The sequence below is a fragment of the Neopelma chrysocephalum genome, unplaced genomic scaffold (assembly GCF_003984885.1).
Source record: "Neopelma chrysocephalum unplaced genomic scaffold, ASM398488v2 Primary Assembly neopelma1_123, whole genome shotgun sequence".
Taxonomy (NCBI): Eukaryota; Metazoa; Chordata; class Aves; order Passeriformes; family Pipridae; genus Neopelma; species Neopelma chrysocephalum.
In genome coordinates, this window is record NW_020897785.1 from 1049280 (window position 1) to 1074703 (window position 25424).

A 25424-nucleotide genomic window follows, 5' to 3' on the forward strand; every position below is an offset into this window, starting at 1 on the left:
GAGCATTTAAATGTGTTTAAAATATGCAAAGAATTACAATGGTACTGATGAAAGTACTAATTTATTGAAATTTGCAGTTGTTCTGCAGCTTTGAAGCATTTTTTTTTACCACTCTGTCCAAAAGTTGAATTTAGTCCCTGAAATGTTTATTTTCAAAACATTATTGACCCCCCCATATATGTCCAGATTTTGAGTCTTGGTCAGGTTTTGGGTCAAAATCAGGCACTACAGGCAAAACATTTTTAAATCAAAATATCTATAAGCATAAAAACTACAAGAAAACTTTCTAGACAGGCATTTATTGAATGGTTTCCACTTTATCATTTGTAACACAAACACATCTAGAGTTTCATCTGTTTCATAGAAACACAGAATCCCAGAATGGTTTGGGTGGGAAGGGACATTAAAGTTTACCTCATTCCAACTCCCTGCCATGGGCAGGGACACCTTCCATTAGCCCAGGTCGCTCCAAGCTCTGTCCAGCCTGGCCTTGGACACTTCCAGGGATGGGGCAGCCACGACTTCATCACTGAACTTGGGAACAGACCTCGAGGGACACACTGATTTTTGATGTAACACTCCAGTGTCTCCAGTGAGGCTGTGAGGTGCCTGTGCTCCTCCTGTGCTCTTCATGCCTTAAAATCAGCTGGAAGCTAGATTAGAAGGTCACTGGATGAGCAGCATTAAAAGATTTCCATTAAAGAGTCACCCTCACCCTTAAAAGTGGCTTCATCTCCATTGTAGGAACAAGGACAGATCTCTTTATCCTAAAGAACAACAGATGCATCTCCAGCAACGAGTGATGCTGAACAAACAACAGGAGAGTCTCAAGATCATTTAAAGAGTCTTTTGAGATCTGTGAGGTTCTGTTACAGCTGCAGGAACAAAGCCCAGGGTACATTCCCCCTGTATCTCGATCAAAACCAGAAGTCACATCATGAAACAAATAATGCACCATTAATAAGAGCATCTGGAGGAGATTTTGCAGAAGAGGGAGCTGTGTAATCAATCCCACTGTGTTTTCAGCAGGTGAAGGGATCAGTGTTTACAGCCCAGCACTACATTTTATGCTGTTATTTTACTGTTGCATCTAAAACTATCCAAGAAGTAGGAAAATTCACTGCAAATAGGCTGTAGCTACACAATCATGTGGTTATTTACCATCTTTGAGCTTTTGTAGGTCTTTTTAAGCCATCCCAGACCGAGTCAGGTTGGAGGGGAGCACAGTGGGTCACCTGGTCCAACCTCCCTGCTCCAGCAGGGACATTCCAGAGCACATGGTACAGTTCTGGAATATCTCCAGTGAAGGAGAATCCACACCCTCTCTGAGCAATAAGAGGGATTACTCCTAAGTAACTCCTGCTCTTTGAGACTTGCCCCTGTGCAATCCCAATTAAAGGATTAAAGGATGTTTCTGGAGAAGAGGTGTGAAAATCCCTGTCTTGGTAAGGTGGAATCAGAAAGTTCAACTAGTTCAGGCTCTTCCCCCAAACTTACAGAGTCCCAAAATACAAAGAATTTGCCGTTTAAATTTGCTGCTGGTATAATTAAGAAAAAATACTTTTAGCATATTTTTGGGGAGGCATGGCCGTGTCCCCAAATGCTCAGTGGCCTTAGCTTGATGGCAGTGATTGGAAAATGGCAGGAGCAGCACAGATTTTAAAACTTTGAGAACTCAGGCTGAAATGAAGGAATTTGGAATTCAGGAACACTACAAAGCTTAGAGCTTTTGTTTTAGAACTGATGTCTTACCAAACAGAGCCATCTGTGTTCCCTCTGGGAAAGGTTCCACCATTCTGTTTCCATTGACGTGATGTTTATCTGGAAGGGCATAAAAAAAAACAAGTTATAATGTAATAGAATACATGATTTGCATAAAAACAACTCTTTATTTCTTTAGATTTATTGAAACTTGAAGTTTGATTTATGAAAGCCAACCTGTACAATCACTAAATGTGGAACTTCATGCTCTCTGTATTTTAAAAGTACTGCCCCAAAGTCCCAGGAGAGAAACTGAGGATGAATTTCAGATTGGTGGTTGAGACAAATGAGCTGATCCTGATGTGACAGGAACCTCCAGAGCAGCAATCTCTGCTCTTGAAAGGAGCCTCCTCATGCAAGGAAGAAAAACAGGGAATCATAATTCTCCTTTGCTTGTTTACATAACCAGGGAATCAGAGAATCATGGAATGGTTTGGGTTGGAAGGACCTTAAAGCTCATCCTGTTCCAACCCCGACACCTTCCACTATCCCATTGCTCCAAGCCCCATCCAACCTGGCCTTGGACACTTCCAGGGATGGAGCAGCTTCTCTGGGCAACCTGGGGCAGGGCCTCACCCTCACAGGGAAAAATTTCTTCCTAATATCCCACCTAAATCTCTTCTATTTCAGCTTAAAGACAATTAATGGGGGGCGGTGGTGGTACCCACGGTGATTTAAGATCCCAAATTAATGGGGAAGTTGCTGTGGGAGCATCAACCCTCTTCTGTTCTTGATGCATTGAGAGGGAGATGGATGCAAGGGAGGAGCAGGAATCTGGTGTTAGAGAATCCTGGAGCCCCAGAACGGTTTGGATTGGGAGACACCTTAAAGCTCATCCAGTTCCAACTCCCTGTCATGGGCAGGGACATCTTCCACTAGCCCAGGTTGATCCAAGCCCTGTCCAACCTGGCCTTGGACACTTCCAGGGATCCAGGGGCAGCCACAGCTTCTCTGGGAATTCCATCCCAGCCCCTCATCACCCTCACAGGTCAGAATTCCTTCCCAATCTCTAATTTAAACCTTCCCTCCTTTCAGTTTAAACCCTTTTCTCTGGCATCCTCCCATTCATTTCTCCATCTCCTAAGATTCATCATCAACAAGGGTGGCAGGAAACAAAACTGCCTGAACTCAAAATAGAGATTTCTGCCCACAAAATACTTTGCAGGGAGAAAACCAAGATATTTTCTCAGTATATGCATTATTTTACTCCCTTTAGTCCTGAGCCTGGTGAAGAATAAAACAGGTCAAATGAAGAATTCTCAGGGAATTCTCTGAAAGCAATATCAGGGAGGCACATTCCTAATCCGGGCTGGCATCGAACATTCATCAACGCTCAATGAGGAGGGAAAATCAGAGTTATTGCAACTGGAGCAAGAGGTGCCACGAGTCACTTGGTTGCATTTAGGAAGATTGAACGCTCTGAGGCACAGGAGAGGGGCTTTAGGGAGCAAATTGTTGGGAGGTTCCAGAGTGGGAGTAATATGAGCAAGGTTTCAACCTCATAAGCCAGAGCTGGTGCTCCCAACGTGATCTACAGCCACCTGAGAGGAGTGAACAGTCAGAAGAATTATGAAACATCTTGTAAGATCAAATAAACTAACCCTGTCCCAGCCCTGAGAGCTGCTTTCATTTGAAGAGTGAGTGACACAGATGATGTATGAAGCAGTTTTCATTTCAAATGGGGAGGCTTTCAATATATTAAAATTAAAATTAAACTTTTAGAGGTGAGATGGGCTTGAATGAAAGTAATATTTTCAGAGTGCTCAAGTTGTCTTCCAATGCCTTCACACTTTCATTGCAAAGATCTTTGCCAGATAAAATAATTCATTTTCTTGTCATTCATACTTTGGTTTACAATTTTTCCAGCGTTTCCTGCCTAGATGCAATAAATAGTAAAAGAAAACCCCCAAATTTAAAAGGACTTCACAAAATATACATTCAACCCCAGGAAGAAAGTAACAACATAAATAACAACACATAAGTAATAAAAACTCTCAACAAAGACACTCATCAGAGAAATCCCAGTTCAGTGCTTTTTACTCCACAGTTTTTCATGTGAAAACATTTTAATTCTCACCTACAAATTGGATTGAATAATTCCAGAAAATCAGAATTACATTGGCAGCATGGAATTAGAAAAAAAATTAAAAGGCCTTTCCCTGTAACTTGTAACAGAAAGAATAAATGACTTTTCCAAGCCCATCATCATTCCAGAGATAAGGGTTTGCAGTAAGTAGGACAAATCCTGGTTTTTTACAGAGACATGGAGATTGTCAGGGAACACTGATCTTCCCTTCAGCTCCCAATGTAGAAAGCAACATATTCCACCCAAATTCTGTTCATATTTAAGAGGCTAATCCATCAATGGAATACAACTGCATTCAGACACTCGGAAAACTGGAATTGGGAGGACATGGATTAGAGAATCCCAGAATGGTTTGGACTGGGAGGAAACTTAAAGCTCATCTCATTCCACCCCCTGCCATGGGCAGGGACACCTTCCACTCTTCCAGGTTGCTCCAAGCCCCAACCAACCTGACCTTGGACACTTCCAGGGATGTCTTTATGTCATTTTTTTATCTCTTGACCCCCAGGGTTTCAACAGTCAGTTGATCAGGAAGAGTTTTTTCCTTCTGTTTTATTATTTTCAAACTGTCAGAATTTTCATGGATACGAATTCACAACTGAACAACAGGGGGACTTGCTCTCAAAGCTGCCAAATGCTGCCCCATCCTCAACTGCCAAAACTCCACGAATTTCCCCAAACTAAGCCTGAGAAATACGTGTGACATCCTTTGCTCTCTGCTGAACACAAGCAGCGTGAGCTGAAAGCAACACATGTCCCGGAGGATTCGACACTCAGCTTCGCCTCAGGCAAAGTCTGCTTCACACAGGTGCAGTGCCTGGCTTGTGCTCCTTAAATTCTTTGGGTTTTAATAAAAGTAATCCTCCCCACATCCTCTGCATCTGTGACACAGCACAATCCATGGAAAGATAATCCAAAATTGCTAAACCATTTCTTTGGCATTACTCTGGTTTTGCAGCTCTCGCCTAATAGTTTCGAGCAAGTCCTACAACTGCCCTTGGCTGAAGATTCACTGACTGCAAGTAAAGTTCCATCCACACACGGATTATCATGGAATCAATGAATGGTTTGGGTTGGAAGGGACCTGAAAGCTCATCTCATTCCAACCCCTGCCACGGGAAGGGACATCTTCCACTACCCCAGGTTGCTCCACACCCCACCCAACCTGGCCTTGGACACTGCCAGGAATCCAGGGGCAGCCACAGTTTCTCTTGCAATTCCATCCCAGCATGTCACCATCCTCAGAGGGAAGAATTCCTTCCCAATATCCCATCTAACCCTGTCCTGTTTCAGTGGGAAGCCATTTCCCCTTGTCCTGTCCCTCCATCCCTTGTCCAAAGTCCCTCTCCAGCTCTCCTGGAGCCCTTTTAGGCACTGGAAGGGGCTCTGAGGTCTCCCTGGATCCTTCTCTTCTCCAGGTGCACACTCCCAGCTCTCCCATCCTGGTTCCAGCCCTTGGAGCATCTCCATGGCCTCCTCTGGACTCTCTCCAGCAGCTCCACATCCTTCCTATATTGGAGACCCCAGGTGGGGTCTCCTGAGGGGTCTCCTGAGGCTGAGAAGAGGAGGGGAATCCCCTCCCTCCCTGCTGCCCACACCACATTAATCCATATCTGTACAAGTAAACTATTAAAATAGACAAGTCATGTCTAGAATCTATTTGAGTGTTAATTATCCCTGTTGAGATCATGTTTGATCCCATCCCAACAATTTCTCAGTGTGGACAATCGAGTTCCAGTGCCCAGACCTATCCTCTGGCACCCTTTAATTTATTAGTATTTATTAGTATTATTTAATTTATTCCATTTATCCTCACAGTTCCACGTGTGTCAATGGCATCACACCTGTACCAGATAAATTTAACAATGAAATATGTTCCAGTGAGAAAGTTCTGCAAAAAATATTTCCTTTCAAACCAGCCTGACTTCAGTTCTCACCAGATTTATTGTTCTGCTACAAGTCTTGAGAAAATGTAAAGGAACTGTAGGTTAAGGTACCCACAGTCATTAATGAATATAATTCGTCTATTTGTGAACCCAAATGAAGCTGCTTAAAAAAGACTTGGCTTTCAGAGAATGCTGATCCAGCAATGAATAAAAATCAGGGATTTTCTGGTCTCAAAATATTCAATCTCAAGCAATCACAGTAAAGATTTGAGGACATTTAAATTTTATTAATAAGAGATTCATATGTTCTTCATATTCATCTTTTGATTTTTAAGCCATTGGGGAATATTTAGACTGCATATCCAAACTTGTTTTATCAGAGCAGCCAGAAAGTTATTATTTTTTAAATGAAAACTGAGATTCTCACATAATCAAATTAATCCAGGAGTAAGGGTCATATTTATACCCAAGGACTGTTAATTTTCCATGGCAAGAGCAGCCAGGAATTGAATTGAAAATAGTTCATTAACCAATTACCAGGAGCCTCCTCCACCTCCTAAAGCACAACCACGATGGGAACAGGGGGAGAGGAGGGGGAAAAGGGATGAGCAGTGATGGGGTGAGGGGGAACATCCTGAAGGAAATCAGCTGCTCCTTTCCCCTTTCCTTTTCCTACACTTCCCATCACACCATAATGGTGGAGGTTTTTCAGTGTCAGCTGTGCATGGAATGTACAGATAATATTTACTGTAGTTTCATTTTAAACCCAAGTTTGGAGGCAATAAAGGGGCATAAAACTCAGCACCAGGCCTTTGTGCCAAAGGCTGCTTTCATCTGAGTTAGGAGGGGTGGAGAAAAATGTTCAGCATTGAATAAGGGAGTTATTTAAATGCCTCTTAAATTGTAGATGTCAGAGGAGTATGTCACCCACAGTCACAGCTCCACCTCCCCAAAGCAAAATAATAAAAAGCAGGATGAAAAACGCCATTGGAAAGCTCAGCACACGGAGACAGACTGGTGGCATTTCAGTGTCACCTCCAGCTGCTGTGGGCTTTGATTTAAAAACACACTGAATGCCCAAGTTCAGCTTCAGTGTTGGAGTTTGCACCTCCCAGAAAGGCCACAGTACAATGGATCATGGAATCCTGGGATGGTTTGGGTGGGAAAGGACCTTAAAGCTCATTCAGTTCCAACACAAACACCTTCCACTATCCCAGGTTGCTCCAAGCCCTGTCCAACCTGGTCTTGAACACTTCCAGGGATGGGAATGGTCCAACCTCAATACAGAGATATGGGAAATATGGGAAAATATTCTCAATATGGGAAAACCTCAATATACAGAACATAATTGAAGGCCAGTGGGTTTCTTTTCTGCCTTGCAAACAACAAATTACCTTTTATTTTCAGTGAAAGACTGCAACATTTAGGGGAGGAAAAAATGGTGGAATTTTGGCAGTGCCGTGTTACCATTTACCAGGCAATGAGGGAAAGGTCTCTGAGTGTCACCAAAGAGAAGAAAGGTAAGGATGACTTAGTAGCAAAAATAAGGAATCGCTGCCCTTGGGAAAAAGTTCAATATGAAAACTCAGTTCCAAGGAAGGAAAATTAGCCTTTCCTACCAGTATTTTCTAAACAAGTATTTTCTTTTTATTTTAACCATTTAATATAACCAGTACATGTAAATAGAGGATGAACTAACATCTGTTCACTCTTTCAAACAGCCCTATCCAGTCATATTTAGGAGATGAATATGATCCTTGTGGCTTCCCTTCCAGCTCAGGTTATTGTGATTCCATGATCCTTTACAGTAACTTTATTGAAGCTCACAGAGAGCACTGAATTTATCTACTAAATTATATTTGTCTACTAAATCTACTGAAACATGCCCTTCCATTTGGCCACATGGCCTGTGGAAGTAACACATTAACACCCTGTTATTAACACATAACAGCAATAAATGTGTTATTTGTATTTTTCAAGTATACAACTTACTTGATATCTTCAAAACCAAACTCTGTTTCAGTGTATTTACATGTTGTCTGATGAGAGCTTCACTGGATCTCATTCCCCTGGTTTAGAAAACAGGGATCTGACGTTTATTTGTCCTTCAGCCTGAGTAAATTACCTGATTCTAAAAACCTCTGGGCTTCCAGAATTTCTATTACCTTCCCTGAAATCCACCATTGGTTGGTTCTTCTGTAAACCAGGTCATTCATTTATAGGCCTAAATATGAATCTTGAACCTTTTAAACCTAAGGAGGTTTATTTATTTATTTTCACTATTTCATAACCCAAAAGATATTTCTTTAAAGAAAAGGTTTAGTTCTCTAATAAGGTTCCTGATGTTTGTGCCAAGAGGAGTTATGCAAGTACCGGGTACCAAATTATGTCAGAGATGAGGATTTGATAAATTGTACAAGGATAGGATTGTTCCAGTCATTAATACTGAACCAGATCCTTCTTCAGCAGAGGGGAAATCATGCACCTTATTTATATCCATCCCCTGTCTCAAAATCACCTGGATATCAGAAAATGCTTTCGAGATGTTTCACAATAATCTGTAAAGGACAGAGGGGAAGTTGGGCTGTTGAAGAGAAAGTCTGTACTTAGTACTACTGAAGGAATAGAAATTACCTGCTAAATCCCCCCATTTCCAACCTAAACTGTTCAAGACCCCCCACTAATCCTTGTTCCTGAAGGTGGAGCCTCTCTTCATCCTTTTGGGAATTTCAAGAAGCTACTCAGTGGAAAACTCCAGGAAAGCAGAGCTTCACTGGGGTCATTCTCTTAGAGGAGCACAGGAGAGACAGGGCAGCTCCACTTGAGTGGGATTAGATGTGTAATTTATGGCAGGATTTCATCCATAAATCCTTCACAGCTGGTGATGAAACAGAAGCTCTTCTTTATCTTCAGGTCTAGTTGAAGGAGCAGAACTGTCAGTTCTAAAAGTTCCTGTGTGATAAGGAAACCTGCTGTCATCCCAGATGGAAAACCCCAGGTGTGACCTTTCAAATCTCTTCGTCTCCCAAGGGGGATTTGCAGTGCAGGGACTTTGCTCCCCAAACCTGGGCATTTATGTCTCTGTCTCTGAAGGGTCATTTTGATCCTCAGCTTTGGCACAGATGGTGAACATGATCTACTGGGTTTCCTTCACCTCTCACTTCTCTAGTTCCATCCTTCATCAGTTGAGATCAGCTATCAACTCATGACTATTTAAAAAGAGAGGTGTCTGTGTGATAGTAACTCACTGGTTACAACTATTTTAGAGGATTGTGGGTTGTTCTCACAGGGTGGATCCCAGATATTATTTAAAAAACCCATTATATCACTCAAGGGAATAAAATAACTACCAATTTTGTTGAAAAACAAATAACTTTGCTTATAAAAAGAGGTTAGGAAAGGAAGAGTGGGGGCTGAAACCAGTTTTGAAATGTCTTGTGGAGATGTCCCACAAGGTGACACTCTGTGCTCTCTGTACCCACTCCATCAAACAGGAACAGATTGAGGCTACAAAATGTGATGAGTCCCAGCACAGTGGGTCAGTTCAGACTCCAAAACACATGGACTCCTGAAAAAACAGAGGTTCTGCTTAATGACCAAAGGCCAGATATCCCACACTGGTTTTGTTCAGCAGCTCCTACCAGGAAATGGACCGACAGGAGCGACAGGAAAATAAGATTTTGAAAACTAAAATGAATTAATTTCTTAGAAGAGGGTAGTGAAGATGCAGAGGAGGAGAAACAGCGATTCTGAGATCTGCAATTTACTGGGGTGGATGGACATACTGGGCGTGGGGCAGCTGGGACAGAGGACAGTGGGATGTGGGAGTGAAATATGAGGATCAGGGATATATATTTGGGATGTGAATAGAGGAAAGTATCCTAGAAATTACAATAACAGACTTACTGCTTTCAAGGAGACAAAGCCAGATACTATGGAGTGGCTGAGGGAGCTGGGGGGGCTCAGCCTGGAGAAAAGGAGGCTCAGGGGGGACCTTCTGGCTCTGCAACTCCCTGACAGGAGGGGGGAGCCAGGAGGGGGTCAGGCTCTGCTCCCAGGGAACAAGGGACAGGACGAGAGGAAAGGGCCTCAAATTGTGCCAGGGGAGGTTTAGGTTTCTTCATGGAAAGGGTTGTCCAGCCCTGGCTGGGGCATAGGTGGAGTCCCCATCCCTGGAGGGATTTCAAAGCCGTGTAGATGTGGCACTTGGGGACATGGCTCAGTGGTGGCCTTGGCAGTGCTGGGGAACAGCTGGACTGCATGAGCTCAGAGGGCTTTTCCAACCCAAACAATTCTGGGATTCTAAGATCACGTGACCTTCCCAGACACAAAGAGCACGAGGCCCAGTTAAACAGGAGCACTCACATCCCAACTGTGCCACACGCGTTGCCTGATCTGCTCCTAATTCCATAAGCCACGTGTCCTGAGTTTTGGGGCAGATACATTAAGATTAAATAAAAGTCACTTGGCTTTAGTCATCAACAGATATCTGCCTGAGTATTGAGCCTTGGAGCCTCCTGCACTTTGGAAAGAACCAACCACCTGTGTGGTGATTCATTTGACATATTTTGGATGTTTTCCTCAGGATAAAACGAATCATATTTAAAAATGTCAATTTCTGAGCACTGATTATAAGGAAAGTAGAGACAAACTCAGATGAATTCCTCCTATAACACCTTCAGGAACATCATGGAGATTTAAGATCTGTTCAGTGGGAGGATTAGATGTACCTGTGTGTACATCCATATTTATTAAAATATGGCCTTGACACCAGTGGAGATTATGGGCTGTGAACCAGAACAAATGTTAACAGGAAAACATATGATCAAAATAGCAAAAGGAACAACAGCAGAGAAAAATAATGGCACCAACCTGAAGGTAAAGGATTCCATGACTCTGTAAGAATCCTGTCTACAAGGGTCAACAGATCAGAAAATTAACATAGACAGATATATTGGGTACACAAAGTAGTCAGCTCATGGTATTTTGGGACTGTGACATCATTTCACTTCCCAAAAACCCAGCTCATGAAGCGATGACATAACATGAAAATCAGAGAATCACAGAATGGCCTGGATTGGAAGGGACCTTAAAGATCTCAGCTTTCGTTTTTAGAACTTAACCTTTTTGACCTGTTGGGAAATTCAAAATGGAGAACACCTGGGTCTGCAGTTAAAAAATAAACAAGAAATACACATATAATTTCTCTAAGAAGATACAGGTAGACTAATGAGTGTCAGGTTTTTTATATATGTTTTCTTAACTAGAGGAGGTTTAAGGAAGGAGATAAGGAGTTGGCTCTGGTTTTGTGTGTCACAGAATCCCAGAATTGTTTAGGTGGGAAGGGACCTTAAAACTCATCTTGTTCCACGCCCTGCCATGGGCAGGGACACCTTCCACTAGCCCAGGTTGCTCCACGCCCTGTCCAGCCTGGCCTTGGACACTTTCAGGGATGGGGCAGCCACAACCTCTCTGGGTTGAAAAGAAATAGAAAATAGATAAGAAAATAGAAGGGTCCTAAACCTGGCACAGAGCATGGCAGTGAGTTATCCACCTGCCAGGAACCACCCATGACATCTCCACCATTGCTGCTTTTCATGGAGCACCTTGTTAGCATAAGAATTGAGTGAAGATGATAAAATACAACTGAGTTTATTTCAGAATTACAGCCAATGCCTCTCAAAACCCCACTTGAAACCCTTATCTAAACCAGCCTGGATAAGAACAGCATCACACAGGCTGGAAAACCAAGAGATCCAAACAAAGGACCACGATAAACACGAGCGTGAGGGAGCAGGGAGGGGATGTCCAGTGGGGTGTGGCGAGGAGGATTGTTAAGCCTGGGTTTATTTAGCAGCTTTATTAATGATCTCAAAGAAGGGGTGAAAAGCACATGAATAAAACATGCACTGGATGCTCAACTGGGACGTGGTGTGTACACCATGAAAAATGAACAGCAGCACAAAGCTCTGGGCAGAAATTCTGTGAGGAAGCACAGAGAGATGCAAAGCAGCTCCAGGAATAAAACTCTTGTTTTCCTGTTATGGAAGGAGAGCTTGTACCCCGTATTTCTTGAGGAAAAAAAAAACGTCTGAAGGGGCAGGGACCACAACCTGAGGGAAGAGAACATTCACAGGAGAAATAAAGTTTTATAATGGGCAGACTCTGGAAAGCCACAGGCTGGAGGATAATCTCTGTTGGTCAGTGAGGTCCTGGCACTGCTTGGCTCAACATCTCTCTTGGGAATCAGCACCATAAATGCCAAATTTGAGATGAGCTTCCGCAAAGAAAGACTGGGTGCAGACCTCAAAAAATCCCCCTAGTTGCTTTTAATTACATTGCTTATTTCTAATTTCCTTTTACATGTTAATATTTACTTAAATAACCTTCTCAGTGTGACTAAATAACCTCCTAAGTGTGATTTTTGATTTAGGATGATCTCTTTCTGAGGGCTCAGCCTCAACCTCGTGCCACTTAACACTGACCAGCTATTATTGATTTTTATATCCACGGCTTCTCAAAATGAGACACAAGATAATTTTTGCTGGACATTCACACACATGTTCAAAGTGGGAAAATCTCTTTGAAATTTATGGCTGGCCGGGAATTTGTAGATAAAAAGCAGAGCTGTGGTTTTTCAAGTCTTTAATTACCTGTGTGGGGGTTGGAACTGGATGATCTCTAAGGTCCCTTCCAACCCAAACCCTTCTATGGTTCTATAATTCTATGATATTAAAACTTGACAACATCCCAGAAAGGTATTCTAGGCATATTATTCCAACACAATGACAGGTTAAAGAACTTTACAGTATCACTGATAAAACATGCTTTGATTCCCAAGACCCTTATCCTAAAGAGTTTGTTCAGCTCCATCTCCAGCTACTAGGAAAAATGTGTTTATTGGGCTAATAAAACCCAATGGAGGCAAATCAAGAGTCACTCTCTGTTAATGAGTTAAAATCCCTCAGTCACCTACAATTTAATTTTTCTAAGGCCCTGAGATTTTAATTTGGGTAATACTTCTATTAATTACAATGTCTAATAACAATGTCAAATTCAGGCATCTGTTAAAAACATGTAATGTTAATTTATTGGAAAATCTCCAGCAGAGCTCAATTAAAATGTTCCCCAGTTAAGTCAATGCATATGATTTGTAATGGAGAGCAAACTGAGGATACAGTTAATAAAAATAATAGCAAGTAAAAACAATAAGTTTTGAGTTGAAGATCAACAACATTCAAGATGCAGGATTTTTCATTAGGTAGCAGAGCAGGAATTTTTGGAATCAGGACATTCTCACACTGGTTTGGGAGCCTTGCTCTAAATTAGCACCTACAGGAAGTATTTCACAGACTCATAGAATGGTTTAGGTGGGAAGGGACCTTAAAGCTTATCCCATTTCAACCCCCTGCCATGGGCAGGGACACTTTCCACTATCTCAGGTTGCTCCAAGCCCCATCCAACCTGGCCTGGAACACTTCCAAGGATCCAGGGGCAGCCACAGCTTCTCTGGGCAACCTGTGCCAGGGCCTCACCAGCCTCACAGCCAACAATTTCTTCCCAAGATTCCATCTAACCCTGCTCTCTGTCAATTTGAAGCCATTCCCCCTTGTTTGTCACTCCAGGCCCTTAGAAAAATTCCCTTTCCATCTTTCTTGTCCGCTCCCTTCAGGTATGAAAGGCCACAATCAGGTCACCCCAAAGCTTCTCTTCTCCAGGCTGAACAAACCCAGTTCTCTCAGCCTTTTGCTACACAAAACATCACAGCAAATATGTATCAATCCTTACTTATCAGGTTTTTCTTGCTGTAATTTCAGCTTTTCCATCACAAGATATTTTTCTTGTTCCTTTAAATACCCAGGCTGTGTCAGAGGCCTGTGTTAGGCGGGGGGAAGTTTTGCTATTTTTATATAATTCCACTGCTTCACAGCATCTTTGCAGTCCTGAGAATTAAACTAACAGGTGAGGCAACCAGCCCTTTTCATGGAACGCTGTCATCCCATTATCATTTCCGTGCCTCTCTGCACGTCCATCCAGCTGGATTTAAGATGGATCCACACGAATCCACGGCAACACCGCCCAGCCCGCTTTTAGCGCCTCGCCACAATCCCCACAGCCCCTCAAAGGCCAGCTGACATTTCTTTTTGCCTTGTGAAGATGTCAGGAGCTCTGAGCAGGGAGTGTGGCTGGTGATAGAGTATCTCCCTGGCACACATTCCCCCTGGATGGCAGATTATCCGCCCGGAGGTCGCATTAGGCTCCCGTCAGCTGTCACGGCACAGATGAGCGGGAACGGTCCAGTGCCCCGTCCCCCCTCACCCTCTGACAGTGATAAATGACCAGCCCTGGTGCTCAGCTGAGCCTGACGGGCCCCAACCTCCCCTCACAATCTGCTTCACACCACCAGCAGCCTTTTTCCTGCTGATATTCCAGCAAACAGGATCGGGGAGCACCAAGGTTGGGCCAACCGGCATTTTTGAAAAAAAAAAAAAAAAAGGGAATTGTGATTTTACTTGAAGAAGCTCAAAATCTGATGGAAAAAATAAAGAATTGAACACTGTTATAAACCACTGTGTTGGGTTTGTGTGGCCAGGTTTGGTAGCGTGGGGGGAGATGACCTTTAAGGTCTCTTCCAACTCAAACCCTTCCATGATTCTACACTAAAAGATCCCAGAATGTGCCAAGTTGGAAGGGACCCACAAGGATCATTGAGTTCAACCCTTAGCCCTGCACAGGACCATCCCAACAGTCACATCATGTGCCTGAGAGGATCATCCAAACACTCCTGGAGCTCTGGCAGCCTTGAGGCCGTGACCACTGCCCTGAGGAGCCTGGTCAGTGCCCAAACACCCTCTGGGGGAAGAACCTTTTTCTAATATTCAACCTAAACCTTCCCTGACACAACTTCAGGCCATTCCCTTGGGTCCTGTCACTGGTCCCCACAGGGGGAGATCCTTCTTGATGTATCTGGAGTGGATGAAGGAATTCTAATAAAAAACAATTTTTAAGTGAAATGGGAAGTACTTAGCCCAATTATAAAAATTTACTGTAACTTCACCATGAAGAGCTACCACAGTTTAAGGCTCATATTCTATTTCTTAGTGACTAGAAACACATCATAAAATATTTCATTAGTGACAAATTTTTTTCACTTTTATCACAGCAAATTTCAGCTGAAAACTAGGATTTGTTCTGAAAATCATCCAAATGAACATTTTAACCTATTACAGCAGGAGATATAATCAAATAAAGCAGGCAGTGGTGTAGGCTGGTGATTCCAACATGATTCATCTCATGCCAAAGCCATCAGCTAAAATATTCCAGTCATACCTCGAGGACATTTATTTCCCTGTGACTGGAGCCAGTGGTGACTAACTCAGTGCTGAGATTGGCCAAATGAATCCAAAATTTTTTACTATCTGCAAAGAAGTGATTTGTCATCTCCACTGTGGAACCAAATTCCCATATCATTTTCCAGGGAATCCTGTATTTCTAATGAATTTCACTCCTCTGAGGAAGAAAACAACCACCTCAAGCCCAGTGAGGGCTGACTGTGTCATCATGGCAGCATTGGCTGTACCACAAAATGTATTCCCTTAGCAGACATAATTCCATAAGTCACAGTAAATCCACTTTCCTTCCATAACAGAAACTGAACCTTTCTTTTTGTCAAGAAATAGAAAGTAATAGAAACCTAAATCCACAACACATTCCTTTGAAAACAGAATCAATTTTTTAAGTTTCCTCCTTTTATTAACGAATAAAGGTCCAATTAATAACATGCAGAAGTTTCACATTCTTCCCAGTCTTGTTTTGCTCTGAATGATCTTAAAACCAGAATTTGAGTCTTCAAATCTGGTATCTTCCCTGGGAGGGTGGGGAGGCCCTGGCACAGGTTGCCCAGGGAAGCTGTTGCTGCCCCATCCCTGGAAGTGTCCACAGCCAGGTTGGATTGGGCTTGGAGCAAACTGAGATGGTGGAAAGTGTCCCTGCCCGTGGCAGGAGGTAGAATGAGATGATGCTTAAATGTCCTTTCCAACCCAACCACTCGATGATTCTATGATCACACACTGAAATTACCTGACAAATTGAGCTTCCATTGTAATTGAATAAATTGGGCACTTACATTTAATAATTGTAGATTGCAATGGGAATATTGCATCCCTTCCTTCCTGGAGGAGTTTGCTCAGCTCTCATCGCTTCTGAAATGTCCCATGTCTGTGTATCTTCCACTTCAGTGCCTGCCCACAGTATTCCTTCCTCAGATAAGGAATAAAAGTGAAATAAAAGAGAACTGCTTGGAAATCCTGCCTTATAATTTTGCCAGCCACTACTCACAAATTTTCTGAGTGATACATGGTAATGTTTGTGATTTCAGGGCAGGCAAAGCAGATTTTGCAGAGATAAAATAGATGTGGATTTTTTTAACATTTTTTTCCCACCTAAAATGACAAAATGTAATGATGGTTTTAGTGCTTTAATGTGTCTTGATTTACCAGAAGTAAATATAACATCAAGTAGCCTGAGTTTATAATGCCTGGTTTGCAGAAAACCACAACACTCCTACAATATTTTTATCCTTATATTGCTGAATAGTGTTGCAAATGTGACTCCAATTTTGGGCTGATTTTTCCTGCCTCATGTTTTATGACCAGCTGCAGTTTCTGGTGCTACACAATCAAGGACAGTTTTTCACAATGATTCAACAGCTCTCATTGAACTGATGGAAGATTTTCTCAGGAGCTCAGCGCTTTATATTGTAGGATCTTTCCAAAAGCTGACTCCTGTGTATTATTTCAAGTATTCAAGGGAAATAAATAGATTTTTACAGGCTTCGTGGACACTTCACAGAATCACAGAATGTGCTGAGTTGAAAAGGACTCACAAGGATCATCAAGTTCAACCCTCAGCCCTGCACGGGACCATCCCCAAGAGTCACACGATGTGCCTGAGAGGATCATCCAAACACTCCTTGAGCTCTGGCAGCCTTGGAGCTGTGACCACTGCCCTGAGGAGCCTGTTCAGTGCCCAAACACCCTCTGGGGGAAGAACCTTTTCCCAATATCCAAACTAAACCTCCCCTGAGATTGGCTGATCCTGTGAGAAAGAGCAAATGTTGGAGGTCACATCCCAGTCTGGGGGGTCGGATGTTGACAGAACTGAGGAGGAGCACAGAGAGGTTCAGGGGAGGAAGGGCTCTAAATGTCCCCACAGAGCATCCCTGGGCTGCTGGGGTAAGGGTCAGTCCTCACCTGTGGTGCAGGAGGTTTTGGGGGAGATGAAGGGCTGCAGGAGCTGGGCCACGGGTGAGCTCCAGCAGGCACAGCAGAGCCACAGAGCTGGTAGGGCCATGGGCAGTCAGGGTCAGTGGCTGGTCAGTTCTGTCAACTGGACACTGTGGACGCTTCTCTTAGAGCTCTCCAGGGACGGAATGTTGGGAATCACATTGTTCTCTCACACAGATAGGAATGCTCAGGCTTCCCTTACTCTGACCTACCCCCAACAGCTTTGCCAGCTCTTCATGGAGAGGGAAAGGGCAATCCACAGAGTGAGAATTACAGAAATCCTCAGTAGGAAGGGATCATCCAGTCCAACTCCTGGCCCTGCACAGACACCCCAACAATCCCACCCTGGTCCTCAGAGCACTGTCCAAACACTCCTTGAGCTCTGGCAGCTTTGGGGCTGTGACCACTGCCCTGGGGAGCCTGGTCAGTGCCCAACCACCCTCTGGGGGAAGAACCTTTCCCTGATATCCAACCTAACCCTCCCCTGACACAGCTCCAGCCGTTCCCTGGTCCTGCCCCTGCTCACACAGAGCAGAGATTGGAGCTGCCCCTCCACTGCCCCTCTGCAGGAGCTGCAGACCCTGGTGAGATAAGAGAGTTTCACAGCACAAAGGTGGCCAAACCACCCCAGCGGCCTAAAGGCCAACAAACAGACCCTGGCTCTGCTCAGGTTACTAAGTATAGAAGTTTCCTGAAGGTTTAAAAGGTTTTGGATGTCCTGTGCTGGGGGAATCTGGGCACTGCTGCCTGAGGCGACCACAGGAAGTGGATTTGATGAGGTTCAAGTTGCTTCCTAAGAAGTTACAACCTGCCACAGACACAGCCAAGTGCAAAATTTTATAGCAAGCACTTCACAGAAAGAACTGAGCCTGGAAAGTTCAGGTTCCTCATTTTGTGCCGTATTTTAACCTAAATTTATGTCTAGAAAGAGCAGGAATCTTTGTACAAATTAGGTGGAATAGGGTTGAGCTGCTGCCAAAATTCAGATGGCAAGTTTTGCCTGCTCCTGACTATGAAAGATTCCTGGGTGATGCTCACAAATGACAGGCTCTAAATGACACTATCAGAGCTCCAAAATATTCAGTGAAAAACCCCTACAATTAAGTTTCTCTGACCTTCTCAGGTTAAAACCTTAAATACTTCCAATAACAATAATTCTGTTTTTCTCAACACTTTCTAACACTTCTCAAAGTAAGATAATGTTTATTGCTCTAGAAACATAAAACACTGTAGACCCAAATTAACAAGCAATGAGGGAATAATGAAAACATTATTAAGGTTTATTAAGGTTACTGTTGATCTTTCCTTGTTATTTGAAAACTGGAAATCTAAGTTATGTGCTCAATATAAATACATATATAGAGAGAGAGGTGATGGTTTACAAGGTAGATTAATGTGAGTTAATTATGAGGTCGGTGGTGACCTCTGTGGGATTTGGATCTTGGGTTCATCGAGAAAGAAGATGGTCAAGTGGATTAAAAGTGCATTAAAAAAGGCATAGGGATCTTTAATTTTGATAACCCTGTTCTATTTCTTCACATTTCACTGCCTTCCCCAAAGTAAAACACAAACTTTCTCTTAATATGTCCAATGTAGAGTTGAATGAATATTCCTGGCATTTTAAAATTAATTTGCTTTGACCACATTCACTTCACTTTTGTATTTGCTTTCTACAAACGTTCAGTTGACTGAATTTTCCTGCTACAACTGAGAAACAATTTCAAACATCACCTGAACAGGTACTCAAGAAGCAGAATCTCAAATGCAGAATCTCAACATGTCTTACTTAACTTCTGAAAGCCTGTGTAGCATCTCAGAGTTTTTCATGAGTTTATTCTCATCACAAAAATTACTGGTTAAATCATCAATATTATAGTAAATCACAAAATTATTGGGTTTATTGTTATTTTTTTACCAAAGTAGCTGCAGATATTTGAATAAAGACCCCACTTTCCTGCTTGGGCATGTCAGTTCATACAAATTATTATTGTTATTATTGCTATTCTGTTTAACAATGCAGCTGCAGACCTTTTAATAAGGGACTTTTCATGATGATGAATTAGAGAATTACTTTAGGGGATAATAAAGGAAGCCAAGTCTATGTCTGCAAGGATACACCAAAGTTCAAAGATTGGAAGAAAGAAACACAATGTCATACTCATTTGAACAGAAAAATAATAGAAGAAAGCAAAATATCAGTGGCCAGTTTATGGAGGTGATGTTCCCTTATACCTCCCCATCCCAGCACTCAGCCATCCCAAAAATGGCAGGTTAAAAGGATTTAACACCTCAGCCAAAAGAGCTGCAATTGTGGAAAAAAAAATAGAGCAACATGATGCATATAATTAATTTTAAACCTTCCTATAATAATATTTTAACTTCCTGCATAGCTAAAAAAAAAATTATAAATTCAGACACTTGTCTCTCAGACTCTAAAATTTTTTGCATTAGACACAGATTTTCATTATTACTGATCTAATAAGTCCTATTCTCATCTGGGCTATCAGCAACTCAATAAGTAATTACCATTCACCTTAGGCTGTTCCAGTCCATTAGACCAATACTGATGACTCAGGGGAGGCACTAAATGAAGAGCACAAAGCTGATGAAGGCACAGAAAGAGAGGTGAGGAAATGCTGCAGTTGGAATTCTGTGATTCCTCAGAAATGCTCTAATAAAATAAAAACTATAAAACGCAGAATAAGTCGGTGAGTTCAATGGTTTACTTCCTTGCACAGATAAATACAAAAGCTGCTCACTCTGATGTTAGAGAGGGACATGAGACTGGAATTTATTCCTCATTTAAGCTTAAGGGAGTCTTGGAGCAAATGGCACAGATTTATCTCACAGAGCACAGGCTCTGCTCCCTCTCTGAAGGCCAAGAGTTACCTGAGGATCCAACACTTGCAGGTTTATAAGATAAAATAACCCTGATTCTTTTCTCATCCAGACCAATAATTGCAGCATTCAAGTGCCTAAAGGGGCTCCAAGAGAGCTGGAGAGGGACTTGGGACAAGGGATGGAGGGACAGGACACAGGGAATGGCTTCCCACTGCCAGAGGGCAGGTTAGATGGGATATTGGGAAGGAATTGTTGGCTGTGAGGGTGGGGAGGCCCTGGCACAGGTTGCCCAGAGAAGCACAGAAATGATAATGGGATGACAACATTCCATGAAAAGGGCTGGGTGTTTCACCCATCAATTTAGTTCACAGGGTTGCAAAGCATCAGAGCTACTTCAAAATACCAAAACTCAACCTGCCTAACACAGGCCTCTGATACAGTCTGGGTGTTTAAAGGAACAAGAAAAATATCTTGTGATGGAAAAACTGAAATTACAGCAAGAAAAACCTGATAAGTAAGGATTGATACATATTTCCTGTGATGTTTTGTGTAGTAAAAGGCTGAGAAAACTGGGTTTGTTCAGCCTGGAGAAGAGAAGCTTCGGGGTGACCTGATTGTGGCCTTTCATACCTGAAGGGAGCCGACAAGAAAGATGGAAAGGGAATTTTTCTAAGGGCCTGGAGTGACAAACAAGGGGGGAAAGGCTTCAAATTGACAGAGGGCAGGGTTAGATGACGGACTGGGAGAGCTGGGGGTGTTCACCTGGAGAAGAGAAGGATCCAGGGAGACCTTAAAGCCCCTTCCAGTGGGCTCCAAGAGAGCTGGAGAGGGACTTGGGACAAGGGATGGAGGGACAGGACACAAGGAATGGCTTCCCACTGGCAGAGGGCAGGTTAGATGGGATATTGGGAAGAAATTGTTGGCTGGGAGGGTGGGGAGGCCCTGGCACAGGTTGCCCAGAGAAGCTGTGGCTGCCCCACCCCTGCAAGTGTCCAAGGCCAGGTTGGACAGGGCTTGGAGCAACCTGGGCTAGTGGAAGGTGTCTCTGCCCATGGCTGGAACAAGATGAGCTTTAAGGTCCCTCTCACCCCAAACCATTCCATGATTCCATGAATACAGAGATGATGTTTGCACATCATCTGCTTATGAAGAATGGGTGAGGAATATCCCTCTGCACCTCGGCACAGGGTGTAACCAGATCCTTCCCAATCCCCTGCTCTCTCCAGAAAAGGTGACAGAGAAACTCAAGTTCTTTACTGAGCTGCACATCAGGAGAAACAACACAGAATCCCAGAATTGCTGAGCTTGGAAAAGACTTTTAAGATCATCAAGTCCAACCATTCCCAGTGCTGCCAAGGCCACCACTAACCCCTGTCCCCAAGAGTCACATCCACAGGGCTTTTAATTCCTTGCAGGGATGGGGACTCCACCCCCGCCCTGGGCAGCTGTGCCAGGGCTGGACAACCCTTTCCATGAAGGAATTATTCCCAATATCCAACCTGAACCTCCCCTGGCACAACTTGAGGCCATTTCCTCTTGTCCCAAATTGAAAGAGGAAAGGTTCCAACTGGATGTGAGGAGGATTGTGAGGATGAAGCACTGGAACACTTTGCACAGAGAGGTTTTCTGACCCTGCTTTGAGCAGGAGGTTTGACCTGAGACCTCCTGAGGTCCCTCCAGCCTGAGTCAGTCCTGTTTCTAACACATGATTTGTCTTCATGCACAGAGAAATCTTAGCAGATGATTGAGGTGCCACCTCTGTCAGTCTGCAGGACAAACAGATTTATAGACATCCAGTGTCAAAATAAAATAACTTGGTAATGAACTTCACACAGAGTTTAAAATCCCAGCTCTTAAATTAAAGATTACATGTCACAGCATGTCCAGGGCTTGTGATTCACGGATTTGTTCTCTCATTGATGTTTATACAAATGAATTAAAATTGCATAACTGTCAACAAAACATTTACAAAGGATTTAGATGGTTTTGCTGACTGAGGGAACAGCATAATAAATACTTGTAGAATAATGTCCTCAGTTAAATGGACATTCAAATACTTAAATAGATCCAAAGAGATCCCAAATGTCCACAATCAAATGGACATTCAAATACTGAAATAGATCCAAAGAGATCCCAAATGTCCACAATTAAATGGACATTCAAATACTGAAATAGATGCAGAGACCCCAAATAGCCACAATAAATGGATATTCAAACACTGAAATAGATGCAAAGAGATCCCAAATATCCACAATTAAATGGACATCTAAATACTGAAACAGATGCAGAGAGATCCCAAATTTCCACAATTAAATGGACACTGAAATACTGATATAGATGCACAGAGTTCCCAAATATCCACAATAAACAGATATTCAAATACTGAAATACATCCAAAGAGATCCCAAATGCCTACAATTAAATGGACATTCAAATGAAGGCTGTTTGTCACTATATACATAATTTTACATTTGATTTCTCTATCCAGGAAACTCTTTAGTTTGAGTAAAACCATTGTTTAACATTCATTTTATTGAACTCTGTCTCTTCAAAACAAAATAAAAATTAGAACCAATAATGAATTGTATTTCTCTGGAAGGTTCTAAATCAATCACAAACTCACAGCAATTAAAGACAGTGTGTTTCTAATATCAATATTTAGTGCTGACCATGAATAGGAATAAAATAAATCAACCTGAAAAACACTTTGACCATTTGGCCACCTACATTATATCTCCCTTTTACAGCCAGAAACCCAGGGAATTTTATAGTCAAAACTACTTCACAACCTTGGGGACGACAAACACTAGAAAAATTTTTAATGAGCTGATCTGGAAGGAAAAATGTCTTTATTAAGATGTGTTGTTCCTCTCTCAGTGGCTAAATGATTGTTTCCAGAAGCAATAATCAGCTCCTGATATGAAAGCACCCAGTTAATTAGCAAAGGGTTCCACTACTGGAGGGAGCTGCATTATTCACTCAACCATAGGAAATAGTTTTATTTTACAATATTATTAAATGCAGCTTTTGAAATTGTTTAGCTGGTAATGCAATTCTTGAAACATGATTTTCGCTGGGAAAATATCTTTGCTGGTTAATAACTGCAAAAGGAAACAGCAAAGCCAGGCAGCTCCGTTGTTGTGCAACAGGATTAATTCTTTTTATTGCTTTTCATCTTTTAATTATTGTGGTAGAGACCACGATAATCTCTAATAAACAATTATATAAAATTCCTGGACAGTGAACCGGGAATCAAAATGCAATTAAAATTGTTTCCCTTGTTGTATTTCAGGCCGAAAGTGGTGTGCAAAGTCTTTAATATTATATATAAAAATATAAAGTATTATCTTAGGTGTCAAAGACAGGGAATAAAACTTGGTTCGATTGCATATAGAAAATATTCACACAAGGACAAGGGACTGTTTTGTTTGTCTACTCATAAAACAAATAATCATCAACCAACTGAAGAGCAGGAAAAGATCTGTAAATTTAAACTAAGATTGATCTAATCAGTGAGAAATTATTGCTATAACTTTCTCATCTTATTTTTCTTTTTTTTTCCCCTGAGAAAACAGGAAAAAAACCCCAATTCCTGGTCTTTGCCTCAGATTTCTGCTTCAAACTTTTCTTCCTCAAACACAGGTCAGACGGAACAAGTGAAAAACAAAATCCCAGAAATGGTTGAGACCTTTGCCCAAATGTCCCTCAAAAATAACATTCCCATGGAAGATGCATCTGCAAACAAACCTCTTTCCCTGAACAAGGAAGTGTTTTAAAGGATACAGATTCTGTTAAAAAAAAATTTTGGAGAAAGGAACAATTCCTGCTCAGGTTGGAGAAAACGCTCAGGAGCGGAAAGAAATCAAAGGTGTGAAAAGGGGAGATTAGGTCTCTGATCAGCAGCCTGTGAAGTTATTTAGGAATTGCCTCAAGAAAAAATAACAATAATCATGAAATCATGGAATGGTTTGGGTTGGAAAGGACCTTAAAGCTTATCTTGATCCACCCCCTGCCATGGGTAGGGACACCTTCCACTAGCCCAGGTTGCTCCAAGCCCCATCTAACCTGGCCTTGGACACTTCCAGGGATCCAGAGGCAGCCACAGCTTCTCTGGGCAACCTGTGCCAGGGCCTCCCCACCCTCACAGGGAAGGATTTATTCCCTCTGGCAGTGTGAAGCCATTCCCCCTTGTGCTCTCCCTCCATCCCTTGTCCCACGTCCCTCTCCAGCTCTGCCCATGGGCAGGGACACCTTCCACTAGCCCAGGTTGCTCCAAGCCCTGTCCAACCTGGCCTTGGACATTTCTAGGGATGGGGAGTCCACAACCACCCTGAATATGAACTGCACCTACAGTCAACCAGGTTGGAATGAATATAAAATAGCCCAGGAAAAGTCTTATTGATCCCAAAATGACACAAAACAACTAATCAGTATTTGATATTAACCTAAAAGCCCAAGCCCTTTTACTGATGAAAGGTTAATTCAGCTTTATCCTGCCCATTCTCTTTGCAGATGTTCCAGAGATAAGGAGTCACTTATAGAACAGAGTAATGGAATCATGGAATGGTTTTGGCTGGAAGGGACCTTAAAGTTCATCCCATTCCAACCCCCTGCCATGGGCAGGGACACCTTCCACTAGCCCAGGTTGCTCCAAGCCCAGTCCAACCTGGCCTTGGACACTTCCAGGGATGGAGCAGCCACAGCTTCTCTGGGCAACCTGTGCGAGTGCCTATAATGGAAGTTTCTGGACTCACCAGGAGAATTCCTGACATAAGTAAGTGAACTCTGCAAGGGAAGGTGTGGAGGCACGAAAATAAATCACGGGAACACAAACAGATTCTGAATTTCAGCACTGCAGGGAGTGACAGCAAAGAGGAAAGGGAGCATTAAAAAGAAAGAAGTGAAAAGTTCTCCCAATCTCCCATCCTGCCCTAAAAAAGGGGGGGCTGGTAGTTGGACTGACAGTTTCTGAGATGCCACAGTTGACAACAACTTTCTGGGGAGCAAAACAGGAATAAAATAGGAAATATGAGCATGAAAGAGAGTTTATGTGAGTCCTGTCTTCTTCCTGCCTCCCTCCTCATCCAGTCCAGATGTTTTATATGAATTTATATGAATTTCACTAAAAGTAATAGATGAATAGATAAAGGAAGTATAAGAAAATATACTCACAGAGAAGTAGGGATGAGGAAACTTAACTACTGACTATAAATTTGGGCCGAGGAAGCAGCACTTTCAACCACAGCACTTTCAGGCACTAATAAGGATCAATAATGACAAAATGACACTTTGATTAGAGCCAACTGAGAGGAAAAAAAGATCTTGACACAGTCCATGGTAGCAGGAAAAAGTAGGGACTGGAAAAATGCCAAGCCATTTAATTTAGGGCTTGATTATTCCACCTTCCCTTTCTGCCCTTCCACAAACAGCAGAGCTGAGATAAGGGGCAAAGTACTACTTGAACTGCAAGGGTGACTTGATTTATTTTCAAATTCTGGGAGGTTTCCAAATCTGAAATAGTCTGTCAGCTTGGTGATAAATTAGAGAACGTGACAGGCAATATTT

The 25424-nt window shown here is 42.6% G+C and overlaps 1 protein-coding gene across 3 annotated transcripts in view; it reads right to left on the reverse strand.

The window, feature by feature from the left end:
* MSRA (methionine sulfoxide reductase A) overlaps positions 1 to 25424 on the reverse strand; it is a 256105-nt gene that overhangs the window by 159764 nt on the left and 70917 nt on the right. For all 3 annotated transcript variants that reach the window (XM_027697799.1, XM_027697801.1, XM_027697800.1), the window contains exon 2: positions 1753 to 1821. In XM_027697799.1, the coding sequence (XP_027553600.1) occupies positions 1753 to 1821 (69 nt within the window). The remainder of the gene's footprint in view (positions 1 to 1752; positions 1822 to 25424) is intronic.